Consider the following 19,617-nt stretch of genomic DNA (forward strand, 5'->3'; position numbering starts at 1 on the left):
ATCTTGCATAATTTTGCTGGATGTTGCTTCAATACAGCCTAGTCAGCAGTGCCGGATATTGCAACGACATACTATTGAGAGTTTACTGTAATGTGTTTTATATACTCATATTATTGTGTTGGCACAGGTGAGGGTGTTGATTTTTGGTCAGTTGGATATCATCAGACTCCGCTACCTCACTGTTGGATGGGAGTTCCGAGAGCGAGCTGTCATTGGGTAAGCATTTTAATTTCCCTGAGTTTCATAGTATTGTACGTGCCTTTGTAAGTTTACATCTGTTGTATTTACATTTGTGTTTGGAGATCACTGACCATGGAACACTTGCACAAAGGAGGAGTCAGTTTGTGTCAAATGGAGACTTAATTGCAAAGAGGTTAACTGGGAGGAGAGTGATGCAGGCAACAGTACAGACACATGGGGTTAGAAATTACATGAACTGGTAGCTAACAGATAACCTACTGATACAGAACATCAAGGAGAATATGGGAATGAGGGATGATGAATGATCTGGATGAGGCGTGTTTTACAAAGATCTGTATATGATATTCAAAACATAAGGCACTTTTCCCTAAGGTAGGAGCAGTCATTTAATAATTAAACTTGAGTTTGTGAATTGGGAAGAAGGTAAAGTAAAGAAGCATAGGGAAAATAAATATAATTAAAGCAAAGCTGATTTTAAGGCATGGAGAAATTATTATTAGGAAAGTGATTAGAAACAGTTTAATTAAGCCATGGAGTTACAGGATAAATATTCTAATTTTAAAGAAGTTGTTGTTGTTGTTCAGTCCCTTATCCCAGAGATCACACTAACAAAGTATTTCAGGGTTTGCTGGAGCATTGAGTAACCATCCCTCCATAAAAATTTAAATGTTCTATTGCAGTTATTATGCAGTATATTGGTATGGCTTTGACAGTTTTAGAAAGGTTGCTCAATTCATCCTAGCTAATGCCAATTATATGTGAAAAATGGATGATGATTGGTAGACCTACTGTAGATTAAAAATATCCTCTGGTGGTGTGGTTTCCCCAGCCAAAATAGCAGTAAATAGAGAACGTGCAAGGAGTGACTGCCATGATAATACTTAACATACGGAATTTCCAGTGTGAGGAGAGGTTACAAAGGCTGAAACTACCTGTATTGCAAGAGAGTAGAGAAAGAGGAGATATACTGATGTACGAGTGTCCATGTGGTATGGAAAGGATTGACTGAGATGATTACAACATATGGGATGGTGGGAGAACAAGAGGATGTAGTTATAAACTTATGATGCAAGGGTGCTTGGACAATTTTAGAAAATATAGTTTGTCAAACTCTCATTCCATTTCTGTCCATCTTTCTAATGCAAGAGTTAACCATTACTCCCAGTCTTCATAAATTCAATCAGTCAGTTCTTGAACTATCGTCCTCTGTCTGTATTTCCTACTGCCTATGACCTCCAATCTTTTAAACACAGTGTATCCAGGCATCTCAAAATAAATGGATCTTGAATTCTGCTTTCTGTTGTCTTGTTTTTTCTTGGAGGGCACAATTTAGGGTATCTAACCCTTGGTTCCTTCTTCTTTTGGTGGGGGGGGAGGAGAACAAGAAGGAATAAATTGGATGAAAGCATAGTATAGTAAGTGCTTAGAATATGCATACTGTAGTTTTACAGAAATAGTAGGATAGCTGTAACAGTGGATGTAGGGCAATATGAGAATACTGAATGAGAAAATACAAGACTTGTTCTTTTCATATTGTGAATTATCTGGTGCACTACATTCACCATGTTGAAATATATATACCACCAAGGTGATGAGAGTCCATTTGATATTGTATGTCTGAGGTGGGAGCAAGGGAGGGCTCAGGCAATTTTATATGGGAGTGAAAAAAAGACTCGCCCTCATATTACACACATGCAGGGTATTATGCATCACTTCCTACACACCATACTGTGTTGCATTCACTTTCTTCAGTGTTACTATATTGACTTTCTCACTGTTCTTTTCTCTATGCAGTTTCATTCTGGTTTGTTATCCTAAGTACATTATATCCACTACACATTCCAATTGCAAGTCCTGTCATTAATATGTTTTCACTTATCCTTGTACACTACAGATATGTACAGATGGACCGTGGAGACACTGAATCCATTCAGAAGCGGTATGTAGTACCACCTAAAGGAGATACATTGCTGGTATTCCATGAAGATCCACATAGCGCTGTGGCTGCTATGACCATGAGTGACCTTCCATATCCTACCATGAAGGATATCATTGAAGGCAACAAATTCTTGGTTCTGCCTCGTCTTTCCTCTCAGGTATTTTTTTTTTTTTTTCTTTCCCAGGAGTGTAAGATCCCAAGGCTAGGTTATTCACTCCTGATATCTAGGGCAAATATGATTATTCAGTCTTCCTTGAGTGGCATTATGTGACCAAGAAACCAGTTTATCTGTTGGATTTAAACTCATTTCATGTGGGATTTAAACTATGTTGTATTAGCCGTAGCTGGTTGGACCATCTTTACCCAGTAGACTACCTGGCATGTTTCCCTTTTGCTTCAGTTATCCCTTTTCTCTCATTAATTTAATCCCGCTTGTTCATACCTGTCTCCCTTGTGTGACATGTCTCTTTGATGGAATGACTGCGTGGCCCATTTTACAGAGCAGGCTATTTGATGGGTCTCATTTTTTGTGATATCCCTTAGCATATCAGGCCTCTGAGTATCAGAAAGACCACCAGGGAATTACCTGTAAAACAGGACATAAAAAAGGTAACATAAAATGAGGGTTTGCTGTACTGTCTTACTGACGTATGACTGCCTAAATTTTGTGGGACAGCCTGTCTCATTATTTGCTGAAGAAGGGTCAGTGTTAAACAGGGCTGCTTGACCTGATTTAGTTTTCCACCCAAGGCTACTATTGCTTTATTCTTAATTGAATTACATTAGCTTCTGCTTAAAACTGGGACTGAGATCAAAATCTGTCTAACACACCCATACCCCGACATCTGGCAGTGGGTTTGTACCATTGAGAGTGTTCGGTCATTGAGTATGTTGGATATCGAAGCAATTTTCCCCATAAAATACTGAAGAGAAGCCAGAGATTTGTTCCCAAACCCAAACTCTCATATACCTTAATCAGTAAGTACATACTGACACCGAAACACCATAGGTAATAGTACATACTGACACCGAAACACCATAGGTAATAGTACATACTGACACAGAAACACCATAGGTAATAGTACATACTGACACAGAAACACCATAGGTAATAGTACATACTGACACAGAAACACCATAGGTAATAGTACATACTGACACAGAAACACCATAGGTAATGTTATTACCCTCATAAACAAAACAGTACTATTGCTGAAGAATGGCACATCAAACATCACATGCAGGAGGGCAGGGTGGTGGGACGTGTGGTGTTCAGCACCGCTTCAGGGCAACTAAACAGCCAGGCAGGCTAATGGCAGTGTGCCAAGCAGGGGTGGGTATGGACAGGGGGATGGGGAGGTAGACACGTGGGGGTGGGGGAGAGGGAGACGTGGGGGTGGGGGAGGGTGGAGGCACAGGGATGGAGGCAAGAAAGCCAAACAGCCTTGCTTCCCCCTCCCCCTTCCCTAGTCTCACTCACTCACTCACTCACTCACTCACTCACTCAAAAAACACATAGACAAGATTGAAAAAGTTCAAAGGGCCGCTACAAGATGGGTACCAAGCTTAAGGGATCTAAGCTACGAAGAACGACTGAATAAACTGAATCTACCAACACTACAGGAGAGAAGGAAAAGAGGTGACATGATTATGCAATATAAATGCATATCAGGGAAGGAGAAAATAGACATAAATGATTACTTAACCTATGGGGAAGCATCAGCAAGAGGACACTGCAAAAAACTGCATAAGAAGAGAGGTGATAAAGACGTAAGGAAATTTAGTTTCCCAAATAGAGCAATTGATCAGTGGAATGCACTACTGAATGAAATAGCGTGTGCCAAAACAATTCACAATTTTAAGGATATGTTCGATAAATAGGGTTTAAGACACGGGACAGTACGAGCTTGACTCATTCCTGTAAAGATACAATTAGGTAAGAACACACACACACACACACACACACACACACACACACACACACACACACACACACACACACACACACACACACACACACACAAATTTGTACCAAGAGTGAGAGGGAAAGAAAACAGGAAAAAGGAGTGGTTTAATAGAAGGTGTATGACAGCAGAAAAAGAAAGAGATAAGGCGTGGAACAACTGGAGAAAGAGAGGCAACACCAGAACAAAGGAAGAATATAAAAGAACTAGAAATGATTACACAAGAATACGTAGAGAAGAAGAAAGGTATTTTGAAAAAGATATAATAGACAAATGCAAGGATGAACCCAAACTGTTCTATAGATTTGTTAGTGGTAAATTGAAACAAAGGGAAGGAATCACTAAATTGAAAGTAGAAGGAGAGGTCTTTAGAGCTGCAGCAGTGGAAGCTGAAATAATGAACAAATGTTTCCAATCAGTTTTCACTAATGAAAAAGAGTTTGTGGAAGGGGAGGGAGTGACTAGAAATGTACCAGTGATAAAAGATATAAAAGTGGAGGTACAGGAAGTGTACAAATTATTGGAAACCCAAGATGTATGGAAAGCCCCAGGACCTGATGGAATTTCTAATTGGGTACTGAAGGAATGCAGAGAACAACTGGCAGATAAAATTCACAGTTTAATCATGTGTTCTCTGGAAGAGGGGAAAGTGCCAAAAGAATGGAAGAGGGCAAATGTGGTACCAATTTATAAGGGAGGAAACAGGGAAGAACCCCTGAATTATAGACCAGTGTTTCTAACCAGCATGGTCACAAAATTGTGCGAGAGAATCCTGAAAGACAGATGGATAAAATATCTAGAAGAGATGAATATTTTGGCTGAATGTCAGTTTGGATTCAGAAATGGAAGGTCATGTGTTTCTAACTTGTTGAGCTTTTACTCAGGAGCAATTGATGTGGTACAGGAGAGAGATGGTTGGGTGGATTCTGTGTACTTAGACTTAGAGAAGACCTTTGACAAGGTACCTCATAAGAGACTAATGTGGAAACTAGAATATATAGGAGGACTGAAGGGGAAACTCCTGGAATGGATGAGAGACTTTTTGAGAGACAGACAAATGAGGACAGTAATAAAGGATACGATGTCTGGATGGAGGGAAGTAACAAGTGGAGTCCCCCATGGCTCGGTGTTGGCGCCAGTAATGTTTCTGATTTACGTAAATGATATGGTGGATAGAGTGAACAGTTATGCAAGTCTGTTCGCTAATGATGTAAAGATCTTGGGGAAGATAGAGGTTGAGGAGGATTGTAAAATGCTGCAGGATGATATGGATAGGATACATGATTGGAGCCGGAAGTGAGAAATGAAATTTAATGTAAAGAAATGTAAAATATTGGAAATGGGTAAAAGTACCAGGAGGCCATCAGTGAATTATTTTTTGGGTAATGAATTAATCACTAAAATGAGAGAAGAGAAAGACTTAGGAGTGCTGGTCCAAGATAGTTTGTCACCTGAAAAGCACATTAATAAGATAGTTAGAGAGACTTATAAACTCCTGACTAACATAAGAGTAGCATTTCATTATATGGATGAGGAGATGATGAAAAAATTGATAGTGGCCATGATCCGCCCCAGGTTAGAATATGCAGTGGTAGTGTGGTCCCCACACAAAAAGAAAGATATAAACAAGATTGAGAGAATACAAAGAACAGCAACCAAAATGGTCCCCAGTCTGGCAGATCTGTCATAGAGAGAGAGGCTGGAAAAGCTGGATTTGCCTTCCTTAGAGGAAAGGAGAAAGAGTGTAGACATGATTGCAGTGTTCAGGACCATGGTGGGAGTAGATAAAATTGACCGAGAAGATCTGTTTTTATGGGATAAGAGAGCAACAAGAGGACACGGAATGAAATTGAAAAAGTCAAGCTGCTTGAAGGATATCAAGAAATATAGCTTTCCTTACAGAAGTATAGATTTATGGAATAGCCTGGACAAAGAGATCATCCAGTCAAAAAACTTAAATGAGTTTAAAGCTAAATTTGACTTACTGAGAAACAGCGATGGGAACCCACGAGCATAGTATATTTCGTGTGTATCTCAATTAGGTATATTGGGTAAATACGTAAGTATTTGGAACGACTTAGACAAAAAGGTGGTGCAGGAGAAAAACATTGATGTGTGTAAAAGTAAACTAGATAAATGTGGATATGGAGACAGGACAACACGAGCATCGCTCAAGTCCTGTATACTACAAATAGGTAAATACAACTAGGTAAATACACACACACACACACACACACACACACACACACACGGGAGACAAGTGGAGGTGGGAGAGGGTGGAGGGATGGAGAAGGAGAAAGCCAGGGGTGGGGGAGGGCAGGGGGACTGAGAGAGACATGCCTGGCAATGCTGAGTGTGGTGGAGGATGGAGGAGGGACAAGGGGGGGGAGAGGAGGGACTGGGGGGGGGGAGAAGAGGGGGGATGGAGGGAGGACGGGAGGACTGGGAGAGCCTCGTTTCAAACCTAGGGAGAGGCGAGGTGTCGGACTAAAGAGGCAGGGTGTCGGACTGTCGAAGTGATGAACATTCAGATTGTGGGAATGTTCCCCAGTTTCTTTTGTTCAGTCTAGCGAAGCGCTGGTTATTGATGCACCTGATATTAGGGTATGGATATATCTTTTAACCCATGGCATACAGCTTACTCCATGTGAGTCAGCATAGGGGGCATACAACCTACTTCATATGAGTGGGATTTTTAACACTACACAAAGTTTTTTGCTGGAACAGCATCATGTAGTTTTTATGAGATATTAGGCTTTCTCCCATCTGTCATCCCCACCCCTTAGGTTGAACCCAGAAACAGAGTAACTGTAGCTACTGCCAATGAAATTCATGTACTGCCTGATGGTGTTAGCACCCAAAGAAGATGCAGACCTGTATTGTAAAATCTGTATTTGATGATAAAATTAACTGCTGGGCTGAAAGTGGCTGTAGGAAGAGAGAGAAAGATTTAATAAATTATCAAAACTAGCATGTCAAGCTCAAGTTATGACCAGTTGGACAAACTGGCAACTCACTGAGGCTTTGATAGAAGTGAGTCCCACTTGTCTTGTTGTCAGTTTCCTTCCAGCTGAATGAGTTTTGAGGTAGGAGGAGGCATGATAGGCCAAGAAGGTGGATAGTTACGGTAATTGATTATGTGCAGAGAGGTATGGAGAGTGGTGAGGCTGGGATTTTGACATGAGATCTAGCTGGTTGGAAGAACTTTGTACATAGGAGTGTATGACAATGGTTTGGCACCCTTGTTCTTTCCCAGTGAAGTGAGGGTTATCAGAGTGACTAGCTGGTCCGTGTTATGAGATGTATAAGTGTGGATGTTTATGCCTGTGAGGTGGAGTTATGATTTTGGGGGTTTGAATTATGAATGAATAAGTGTGTGGCCAATTTAGCTGGGCAGACTGTGGTTAGTTTCTCATTTTGTTATTATTTTTATTTTTTAATGACTTTCTTGACTATTTGGACCCACCTGAGGTGGGAAAAGAGTTCCGGATGATGATGATGATGATGATTAAGTATTGTTTATCTAACAGTTCCTCCCTTTCTGGACCAGTCTGTCTTTGATGCACTGTGCCCAGTGGAGAGTGTGAGGTCACGGCGTCGATTGTGTGTAGTGTTGGTGACCCAGGATGACCCAGCCCACGACCCTAGCCGTGCAGCTCTCAGGGAGTACGCCACTGCTGCCGACCAGGCCAGGGAGCGGGAGAGAGTCAGATATGCATACCTTTTTAGGGAAAAACAAGTTGACTTCATGAATGCCCTTACTGCAGGTATCACTCTTATGTAGCTGTTAACTTTTTTTTTTTTTTTTTTTTTTGACTCTGGGCATAGGCTTCACAGCCTGCTATCAAGGCCCAGTAGTCCTCCTACATACATACACCTCTACATGTCACCACTTCGGCGCTAACACCCACCGTCCATATTGAATACATGTTAGGGTTGTCTCATACAAGACTGATGTATTGGTATTAGTGGGGGTATTTTTATGACATGTCGGTGGGTCTTCTGGTAGATCGGTAAAGTCTGATTTTTATGAAATTCAAATCCTCAGACTGTTCCATGCCCCAGTCGGGATTTGAACCTGGGTCCGGTAGGACTGCAGGGCACCTCTCTACCGATTGAACCACTGCCTCCCCCCCCCCCCTCATTTTTCAACTAACCTTTTACTGTAAACTGTACGATCCATAAACGCCTGTGTTTATATGGGAAAAGATGATGCTATTGAGTAAATACGCCCCCTAAAACTGTTAGATTAGACAATGAAAATCATGGAAAGAGCTTTTGTGTGCAGTGCACGGATCCCTAGTTATCGCTCCTAATTGGTACCAAGCATGGTGCACAATAGAGGAATTGTGTGGTAACGAAAGCTCAGAACCTATGGGATTTATTCTAAGTGGTACCAGGCATCCCAAGTGCAGGCCCAAATAGATTTTCCATTTTTGTAACAACTTAGACCCACTAAATACATACATACATGCATGAAAGTGGGTGTTCATCAAGGGTCAGTCTTGAGCCTCTTGTTGTTTATTATGGTACTTGAAGCCCTCTCACATGATTTCAGAAATGGACCTCCATGGGAGATGTCGTATGCTGATGATTTGGTGTTGATTGAAGAGAATAAAATGAAGGGAGAGGAAAGATATAGGAAGTGGAGAATTGATTTGGGGCACAAGGGCCTAAGAGTAAGTGCAGAGAAAACAAAAGTGATTGTATATAGGGCTGGTGGCAGTACTGTCAAAAACAAGGGAGAGTGACCATGTAAAATTTGCCACAAGGATGTGGGAGGTAATTCCATCTTGTGCAGTGTTTGTGATAAGTGGGTGTATAAGAGATGTAGTGGTATTAGTGGTAGACTGTGTGATAATGCTGATTTGATGTGTGCGGTGTGTCAGGGAGAGCATGTGGGGATTGTCAGGTGTGAAAGGATTGAACTGGCTGGTGAGTCTCTTGAGTGTGTGGAAGAGTTTTGTAATTTGGAAGACATGTTATGTGCTGGAGGAGGGGCTGGAGATAGTTCTGTGGCTAGTGTGAGGAGAGGTTGGAAGAAGTTCAGGGAGCTGTTGCTTCTCCTAACATTGAGAGGGCCCTCCCTCCATGCTAAGGAATTTTTGTATGCAGCATGTGTTAGGAATGTAATTCCGTGTTGTAGCGAGACCTGGGCAGTAAAGGAAGAGGATATTCGCAGGGTCAGATGTACAGAAATGGCAATGATTAAGAGGATGTGCAGTGTGTCCCTGAACGTGAGGCCTGGGGGGGCTAGGTTTACATTGGGAGAGTTGAGAGGTAGGATGGGACTGGAGTGTAGTGGTATTTCGATGAGGAGAGGTAGATTGAGGTGGTTTGGGCATGTAGAGAGAATGGGGGATGATAATTGGGTGCAGAAAATGAAAAGTGTTGCTTTTTGGGGTAGGGTAGCGAGAGGTAGACTGAAAAAGGCCTGGGACTAGGTCACTGAGTGTGACATCAGGGATAAGGAACTGAATAGGGTAGCTGCCAACGATCGAGCAGCATAGAGAGCTGCCATTAGGTGTCCAAGGCCGACACATGCAAGCATGTTGGAGCCTTAAGAAACTAAACAAACTGTTGTCGTAAGTATCAGAAATAGATTTAGGCATGGTTAGGTTAAAAGAGAATGATGAAAAGGGCACAGTGAGGAAGAAACATATTCCATAGAGATACCTGAGATGGGCTTCAGGTAAGGGGTTCTGAGACTAAGGTCTAGGAAGTGGAGAGATGGTATGGGGCACAAGGGCTTAAGGGTAAATGCAGATAAAACAAAAGTGATGATATCTAGGGTTGGTGGCGGTACTGTCAACGACGAGGGAGAGTGGCCATGTGCAGTTTGCCACAAGGGTGTGGGAAGTAATTCCATATTGTGCGGTGTTTGTGATAAATGGGTGCACAAGAGATGTAGTAGTATCAGAGGTAGACTGTGAGATAATGCTGATTTTATGTGTACGGCGTGTCGGTGAGAGCAGGTGGAAATTGTCAGACGTGAAAGGATTGAACTTGCTGGTGAATCTCTTGAGTGTGTGGAAGAGTTTTGTTATTTGGGAGATACGTTGTGTGCTGGAGGTGGGGCTGGAGCTAGCTCTGTGGCTAGGGTGAGAAGTGGCTGGAAGAAGTTCAGGGAGCTGTTGCCTCTTCTGACATTGAGAGGGCTCTCCCTATGTGCTAAGGGGTCTTTGTATGCAGCATGTGTTAGGAGTGTAATGCTGTATGGTAGTGAGACCTGGGCAGTAAAGGAGGAGGATATTCTCTGGCTCAGATGTACAGAAATGACAATGATTAGGTGGATGTGTAGTGCGTCCCCGCGTGCAAGGTCCGGGGGGGCTGGGTTTATGATGGAAGAGTTGAGAGGTAGGATGGGACTGGAGTGTATTGGTGTTGTGATGAGGAGAGGTAGATTGAGATGGTTTGGACATATGGAGAGGATGGAGGATGATAATTGGGTGAGGAAGGTGAGAAGCGTTAATATTGGAGGTGGGGTTATGAGGGGTAGACCGAGAGTCTTGTTTGGGTAGTCAAGATTGACACATGCAAGCATATACAATGCCTTTCAGAATTAAATGGACAGATTGAACATCCTCTGCCACTCCAGGAAAAATTACATTTTGTGTTATCTAGGAATCATTCTGACATCCGCCTTAGCTTTTCTCATTATTCATACCATACCTCCAATATTTGGAAGACTTCTTCCAGTGTAATTTTTGCACTCACTTCAGTCACATTTACTTTTGTACAAAGATACAGCCTACTAGAGACTGACTCAAATCTGTGTTCCAACTTAGAGTCAGGCTTTTGTCATAATGTTTTGATAATTTGTAACAGCTTGGACTTATGGGTAGTGTGACTTGTTTTGGCACAGGACTTGGCCTAATACATGTGATGACTTAAAACGTGAAAGAATTGTAAATTAAGACTTGGCTGAAATAACTCAGGATATACTGGCAGAATACAGATTTAACAGTCCATAAAGAGAACTGAACAGTATTGTTAATTACCTCGCAGATTCTCATGTATAGCAACAGATGTCGGGTAATATTGGGTTCATGTATTTTCGAGTGGATGTGATAGGAAGCGTTAGGAGAAACATATTGAGGTGGTTTGGCCATGTGGAGAGGATGAAGAGTGAGAGACTGATGAGGAGAGTGTATGTGAGTGAGGTGGAGGGGGAGAAAGGGAGGGGAAGGCCAAGGATGAGATGGAGGGATGGAGTGGAGAGGTATATGAGAGAGGGGTGTGTGAAGTGGGAGCAGGGCAGTGAAATGGCAGTGGACAGGGTGATGTGGAGGTGATTTGTTTGTGGCCACCCCGTGTGGGATTGGGGCATCTGGCAATAGATAGATAGATAGATAGAATTTGCTGTTAAAAACCTCTCCTGTCCTTGTGCAAGACATATTCAATAATATTACTGTACTTAATATATATTGCAGTCATAAGTTAGAAACAAAATTATAATGTCTGTTGCATACAGTCTACCATTCTTTCTAATTTTAAAACTGAAGGGAAGCAGTCTCTTCGATGATTCTTGAAACTTATAATTGAGGTCTAAGCAGTTTTAGTGGTCTCTTGAAACAGTGGCAGTTTTCTAGAAAAAGACTTATGATTTACAACTTGACAGTAAAGACTTGACTTGAGGCAAGAAAGACGTTTGATATGACTTGGAATTCAGCAGAAGTGGCTGGTGACTTGACTTGGGAGTTTTAGTTACTTCTGCAATCACTGATGTTTGAATTTATGCTGGTGTGTTTGTACCTTGGGGTGGGGGAGTACAGTATTGTAAAACATGATTAAATGAGATTAAGAATGATATCCTGAGAAACTCCTCCTTTTGTATGGGTGTAGTAATATTGCTGCATCCCCACCCAGTGCTTACAGTGCAAGCATCCTCAAAGCTCATAAAACATGTGGGGGAAGACTAAAAACGTGGGGGAGGCAGCGCCCGAATACGTCGTGAGGTGGGCTGCACTCCTATTGGACCCAGGTTTGAATCCCAGCTGGGCAGTGAACAGTATAAGGATTTGAATTTCATAAAGCAGACATTACTGATCTGCCAGAAGACCTGCTGACATATTGCAAAAATACCCCAGCTAATACCAATATGGCAGTCCTATATGAGACTGCCCTAGTGTGTATTCAGTATTGATGGTAGATGTTAGTGCTGAAGTGGTGATATGTGGAAGTGTATGATATTTAGGAAGACTACTGGACCTTGAGAATGCTCTGTGCAGCCTATGCTCAGAGTGAGATATAAAGAGAGAGAGACTTCCTTCTCAAATTTGATTACCCATGCTTTTGATCAAGTTACCTTATTTGTAGATATACATGAAAAACTGGGTGAGTTGATATTGATTATGTGATAGTATTCTCTGATCCATCCATCATCCAATTCTACGTTGCCCCATGAGAAGCATAGAAGCCCGGTGCTAGGCAATTTGGTCCTGACATTTAAGATGAGAGTGACCAGCCTCACTCATCCCTGAGTGGCATTACATGAGCAATAACCCCAACCACCCCTTGGATATAAACCTTCACTGGCTCAATCCGATTGGAGTGCTGTAATTACCCACTAAACCACCAGGTGCCATAATTTGGTTATATTATATATAATCCAGTAAATCAGATCCCAAGTATGTTAACTTAGTAGAATTAAAAATAAAAAAATCAGCATATAATGGCAGATGTAATCATGTTACCTTTCATAAGCTCTGCTCCAACCATAAATTTACCTTTTCAACCTGTCCAGCTTCAGGTTCTCCCATTGAGACCAACCACCACATTGTAATCCTGTGGCGCACAGACCGACACCACCTCAAGTATGAGTGGCTAGAAGGTGGCTGGGAGCCAGAAGGTGAAAAGCACAATGCCTCACGAGAGACTCTCAGAGCCACTGTCACAAGGCTCCTCCATTCGAATCAACCCATGTCCTATGAGGCTGTTATACAGGTGAGAACAGTACCTTTTTGGCTGAAGGTATTACCCTGCACTTGACATAACTAGCATGCATGTTCCTTTCAGAATTGGCTCTTCAGTGACAGTTCTGCTGATTGTCTCTGACTTGAAGGTTGTTTGGCCACTCAGTGATAGGCACCAGGATGGGTGAGGGAACTGGATTAAAATTGGCAGCATGGTGACATGTGCCAGTTGCTGTTGGATATTATATTTTCTTTTGCAGGCCTGTTATGTTACATGGCTGTACACTGTACTTAACCAGGATGACAAGCATCTTTTAAATTTTTGAACATTTTTAGCTTGACTTTTTATTGTATTTGGCACCAGTGATTAAATTAAGTTACTCATTATCTGATTCTGATGAGGAGCCTACACATGGTGGTACTGTGCATCCTGGGTGGAGCAGCTCTGGTGTCCATGTAGGAGCCAAAACTCCTCATATTTATGTGCACCTTGCCATAGGAAGTACCCTGGTCCAGTGTGGATGAGGTGTTGTCTACCACATAGGGGTGCTGGGTCCCTGCTTGGTGTATGTATGGTACAGCATTGTACAGTACGTATAGAACAGCCCCACAGAACCAGTTCCTTACCTGTGGTTGATATTGATAGGTCTGCTTGGCCAGACAGACCAGGGTTAGTTAGCAGAAAAAATATAGTAACTCATTCTGTTTACCAAACATGTGTCAGGTTCTCTCCAAGACAGCTTCTGAAGCTATTTTATTACTAAACCTGTACAGTATCATCATGATATGGGGAATATGTAGAACCTGAAGACCTTCATGATTACCTTCTTGTCACAATGCATGGAAAAAATGATTATTTAACTCTTTCCTTATGGTCACTTCACTTTTATTTTCTGTTTCTCATCCCAGACAGTTTTATTGAGCTGGAGAGAGACTTTTCAGTCTGGAATAATGAGATAGCAGAGTGAAGAAAAGACTTAGCACAATTCCATGCAGAGAAGATGGGATTCAGGGATGGGTTGGCTCTGATACCTTTTGCAGGCCGTCTCCTTGTTGTGGACAGCATTAGAACAAGCTTGATTAAACCAAGGTTTTTTTGCATTAATCAAAGGATGTGAGAGAGGAATGTACGCTTCCACCTCCATAACACACACAGCATGCTCAGATGGCTCTCAGCCATGGAAGCAATAAACATTCCTGGGAAAATCAAAGAAGTATTGCCTGGGGGCCTCCCAATCAACAGTTCTAGAGTACAGTATATATATATATATATATATATATATATATATATATATATATATATATATATGTATACAGTAGAACCCCGGTATTCGTATACAATTCGTTCCTGGAGGCTGTACGAGTTGCAAATTGTTTGAAAACCGAATAATTTTTTTTCCATAAGAAGGAACGTAATTTGCATTAATCTGTTCATTAGTATGGATGAAATGGTAGATTTCGCCATACCATAATGAATGGCAAGATCGGAGACACGGGTTCCACTGTCAAAGTTTGCAATGAGTTCTTTTTTCAGCTCAAATGTTGTTCTCACTGCTTTACTTTTAGCTCTGTCTGACTCACTAATCTTCTAAGGGCCTATGATTATGTACAATATTTTATCAAAAATACGTAATTTATCACAAAGTTTAATCGAGCCTGTATGACTGATGCATAGCGTGTGGAAGACAAAGCCAGACTGGCGACCATGTGGCACCTACGTTGCCGCATCTCTTTGTGTGAATAACGGGTCACTGTAGGAAAACTGGAGTGATTTTTGGGCGAAAAAGCTGTACAAAAACTGATTTGTATGAGTAGAGAGGCCCACGAATTCCGGGGTTCCACTGTGTATATATATATATATATATATATATATATACAGTATATATATATACAGTATATTCGTTTTCGTTTTCGTTTTTAAAGGCTCCAACGTGCTTGCATGTGTCGGCCTGGATCACCTAATGGCGGCTCTCCACGCTGCACGATCCATTGCAGCCTCCCTGTTCAGTCCCTTAACCCTAAGGTCACACTTAATGTCCTCATTCCATGTCTTTCTCGGTCTACCCCTCATAACCCCACCCCCAATATTAACACTTCTCACCTTCCTCACCCAATTATCATCCCCCATCCTCTCCACATGTCCAAACCACCTCAATCTACCTCTCCTCATCACAACACCAGTACACTCCAGTCCCATCCTACCTCTCAACTCTTCCATTGTAAACCCAGCCCCTCCAGGCCTTGGACGCAGGGACGCACTGCACATCCACCTAATCAATGTCATTTCTGTACGTCTGAGCCGGTGAATATCTTCCTCCTTCACTGCCCAGGTCTCACTGCCATACAGGATTACACTCCTAACACATGCTGCATACAAAGACCCCTTAGCATGTAGGGAGAGCCCTCTCAATGTCAGGAGAGGCAAGAGCTCCCTGAACTTCTTCCAACCACTTCTCACCCTAGCCACAGAGCTAGCTCCAGCCCCACCTCCAGCACACAACATGTCTCCCAAATAACAAAACTCTTCCACACACTCAAGAGATTCACCAGCAAGTTCAATCCTTTCACACCTGACAATCTCCACCTGCTCTCCCCGGCACGCCGTACACATGAAATCAGCATTATCTCACAGTCTACCTCTGATACCACTACATCTCTTATGCACCCATTTATCACACACGCCGCACAAGATGGAATTACTTCCCACGCCCTTGTGGCAAACAGCACTTGGCCACTCTCCCTCGTCTTTGACAGTACCGCCACCAATCCTAGATATCATCACTTTTGTTTTATCTGCATTTACCCTTAAACCCTTTTGCCCCATACCATCTCTCCACTTCCTAAACCTTTCCTCCGCCTCCCTTTCATTCTCTGCAATCAACACCAAATCATCAGCATACAACAACTCCCACGGGAGTCCGTTTCTAAAGTCACGTGAATATATATATATATACATACAGGTTTGAGCCAGATGAAAATAAAATATATTTTTTCACTCCAGGTTTCCTACACTTTGGGGGCACCTTAGTTCTTAATCAGTCCATCATGATCATCTCAGCTTTGCTACCTACTCCATTGATCAGTTCTAATAATGCAAGTCTTTTTTTGCCATTTATCTTTCAGGAACTGTTTGATGAACATGCTCAAGGCATTGTCTGGAGAATAGTTAACAAGCTTGTGTCAGTTCAAGACTATCTGAGGTAAGTTTGATAGACATATATTATGTATGTTGTTGTATTGACTACTTTTATGAGACAGTTTAAACCCACCACATTTTCATGTCTTAGGGCAGACAGTACTGTTAACAGGCTGTGTCTGGAATCATGCTGAGTATGTTCTTTGTCATACTACAAATAACTTCATCCATTTTAAATGCTCTGAACTCTCTCATATTCTTCCTACTCATGGTACCTTGCAAAAAGTCTGTAATAACTTCACTTTGCTTTTCTTCGCTCCACATTTCACCAATTAAGGCACTGTGGCTGTTTCTTCCTCAGATATATACGAACTCTGTTAAGATTTTCTCCTAGTTTTATTATGGTAGATTCTGGTGGTGTTCCTCCATCTCCTCCCAGTTGCTTTCTCATATCTGTTATTAAGATTCCTTCAAAAGATGTTACTGCTTTCATTGGCCCTAGTTCTGATATGGGCCTTATGATACTGTAGAGTTCTTCTTGATATTCTGAAGAACTGTGCATCTGCGCTGACATCCTGCCAGGGTAACTTTTTGCATTTTTGCATCTTTAACCTTTCCTTCTTACTGGAAGTTTGCTGTAATTCACTCTTAAGAATTCTGCAGAAAGATGACTCCTCCCAACCTTCTGATTATTGCCAATTTGGTTTAACACTATAATTGTTAGGTCTTTCAATTTGTCCTAAACAGAAAGATTGTAGGACACCTTTCTTCTCATAACCTCCTCTTTGATTCTTGGTCTTCTCCTTTAACCCCTACACCGCGGGCTTGTTTACCAATGACTTGCGTGTGCCGCGGGGTTATTTGGGCTCCGACAGACTCTCAAAAAATATTTGCCAAAAATCAGTTATTAGTCCTAGAATAATAAAATTACATATACTTATGGCACATACCTTCAGCTTTCTCCTGGAATGATTGTTGAGCCTTCGTCGGTTACCGTAGGACTTGTGGAGACCTCTGAAGTAGGGTAACGAAGTCTCCACTTTATACTTCCCGACAACCCGTAATATGATTACCACAGCCAGATACAAACACTATAAACACTATTCTACAATTTTCAAGTAGTTTGGGATCCATACTCAAAAAAAAAAATACTGTGAAAGCAATGGAAATTACGAGCGCGTCTGATCGTCGCACTGGCACTAGTTCGCTCTTGGTACTCTGTCATTTATTATTCATAAAACCCCTCACACTTTATATTTCTATTACTATATAACACTTATATATATCTACAGTCTTTATCCATAAGTTTCCTTCAGTAGTATTAGTTTATTGTCACTGTAGGGATTCAATTTCTTTCAGTAAAATATGTAGCATTCACTTTCTCGTCCTGTATACTGGCATTGAGAGTGAATGTCACTTTCATCTTCACTCTCATAACTCATAGCATTCAGACATGCTAGAGTGAAACTTTCACTTTCATTACTCCTAGGGTATATACTCGTATTCTTATAATACTACTCATTTACATTTCTGTTTACGTTCTCTATTTTATTTACGTTATTTACATTTCTATTTTATTTACACTGTGTTGTGCACTGTCACTTGAAATAACTTATAAAACTATTTTCCATTGTTCACGTATATTTACATTCATTACTTTCACTTGCTGTTTACACATTATTTACACATTATTTACAATTCCACTTGCACTGTTTTACTCAATAGAAAGATCGTAGTCACTCTTTTATCAATTGTCAGCCCTTTACCTCTTTCCAAACGATGTTTAGTAGGGGGTAAAGGTCACAGGGCCATTTGCATGGAGGTGAAAAAAGGCCTTGAAGTCAGCAAGAAGAAACATACGTACTCTCGCTTCGGAAGGTGAGAGTAAACTGATAACGGAGCGAGGGCCAGCGTGGAGGCCTGCTTTAGGGGTTATTCAGAGTTACCAATATTGGTTCTTGAAACAGCTAAGTCTAGCACTGATATGATTGGCAGGAAATCTAGACAGTACATTATAAATTTGGTAGTTCCAGGTGAATGTAAATATCACTTAGGCTTCTCCCTTCCCTCCTTACATGTATATTTATTACGAAAATAGATTAGAGGCCTACTTAGGGAGATATATATTCAGAGCTACCAATGTTATATCTTGAAACAGCTTTGTCTAGCACTCATATGATTGGCAGGAAATCTAGACAATACATTATTAATTAGGTAGTTCCAGGTGAATGTAAATATCACTTAGGCTTCTCCCTTCCCTCCTTACATGTATATTTATTACGAAAATAGATTATTCGGCATATTTCAAGGGGAAAAAAACAGCGAAAATTAGCGAACGAGTGCACGTGAGGTGTTGTCAGGTGATGATTAGCCAATTCCAGGTGTATGGCACTCTCACTTACCTTATTTCTTTCTTGTATATATTATTTGGTATAAGAATAGGACATAGGGCTTATTTCAATGGATGAAATCAGTGAAAAATTCCAGGGAAGATTTACTTAGCGTAGCATGGCCGGGCAGGCGGGAGGATAGGGTAATGGAGGGGGGGTAGGGAGGGGAGTCAAGAACGGGGAGAAATGGCTAAATTGTCAACAATGGATGGGAGTACAGATGAGATTAGGAGTGCTGACTAGTGTTGGACATTGGCAGTACTGATAGATGATACAAGCCCCCGCTTGGAAGCCCGGGTGAATTCAAAATAACACAGAATCACGAAAGCGACGCCCCGCGGTATGATCCCTTGCTCCCAAGCGTCACGAAAGTGACGCCCCGCGGTTAAGGGGTTAAGGGGTTTAGATAGAACCTTTGCAGTTTTGCTAAACATCTTGAAGTCCTGTGACATAATGTGGGACAAGTCTCTGATTTTCAAACTGCCCTCCTACAGTTTCTTATGCCTCTTTCTCTATCTTCCTCACATATTTTCTCGTTTCCTGCAATTAAGGACAGCCACTGTTCTCTAAAACTAGCAGTACAGTAGTGGTGTTTTCAAGGTCCTGTCCTTTCACTCACTTATTCATCAGCCCAGTGGTGCCTCCAAAGGGAGGAAGTGTATATTGAAAAAGATATTTGTCTGTGAAAACCTGGGTAACTGATATTGTAGTGGAAAAATGATCAAAATTTTGGTTGTGGAGTGCCCTTCTTATGGTAGTCTAAATTATGACTTAGCTTTGTGTAATTGATTGCTGGATAAAGAAATGGAGATTTAATAGCTGTTGATGTAACAAATCATGTTCATAGTACTGTACTATGAAATTTGTCAAATAAACTTACTCATGAAAAGGCAAGAAAATGCAATAGAATTGGAGGGACAGTGTGGTCAAGAATCAGGTAAAGAGGAATGAATGCAGTACAAGGTATTGCTAATATTCCCAAGGGAATGCAAAATAATCTCTACACCTCTACAGTATACTGGCGTGCATCTGTGCATATTACCATAATGATTGACCCCTAAAGTGCTAACAG

The 19,617-nt window shown here is 41.5% G+C and overlaps 1 protein-coding gene across 1 annotated transcript in view; it reads left to right on the forward strand.

Annotated features, from left to right (window-relative positions):
• l(3)80Fg (dnaJ homolog subfamily C member 16 l(3)80Fg) overlaps window positions 1–19,617 on the forward strand; it is a 94,518-nt gene that overhangs the window by 32,027 nt on the left and 42,874 nt on the right. The window contains exons 7-11 of the mRNA XM_080283911.1: window positions 128–216; window positions 2,096–2,297; window positions 7,655–7,871; window positions 12,851–13,050; window positions 16,143–16,219. Of these exons, the coding sequence (XP_080140037.1) occupies window positions 128–216; window positions 2,096–2,297; window positions 7,655–7,871; window positions 12,851–13,050; window positions 16,143–16,219 (785 nt within the window). The remainder of the gene's footprint in view (window positions 1–127; window positions 217–2,095; window positions 2,298–7,654; window positions 7,872–12,850; window positions 13,051–16,142; window positions 16,220–19,617) is intronic.

The sequence above is a fragment of the Coenobita brevimanus genome, chromosome 99 (assembly GCF_032717465.1).
Source record: "Coenobita brevimanus isolate Jiangsu-jjx chromosome 99, ASM3271746v2, whole genome shotgun sequence".
In the NCBI taxonomy this organism is placed as follows: domain Eukaryota; kingdom Metazoa; phylum Arthropoda; class Malacostraca; order Decapoda; family Coenobitidae; genus Coenobita; species Coenobita brevimanus.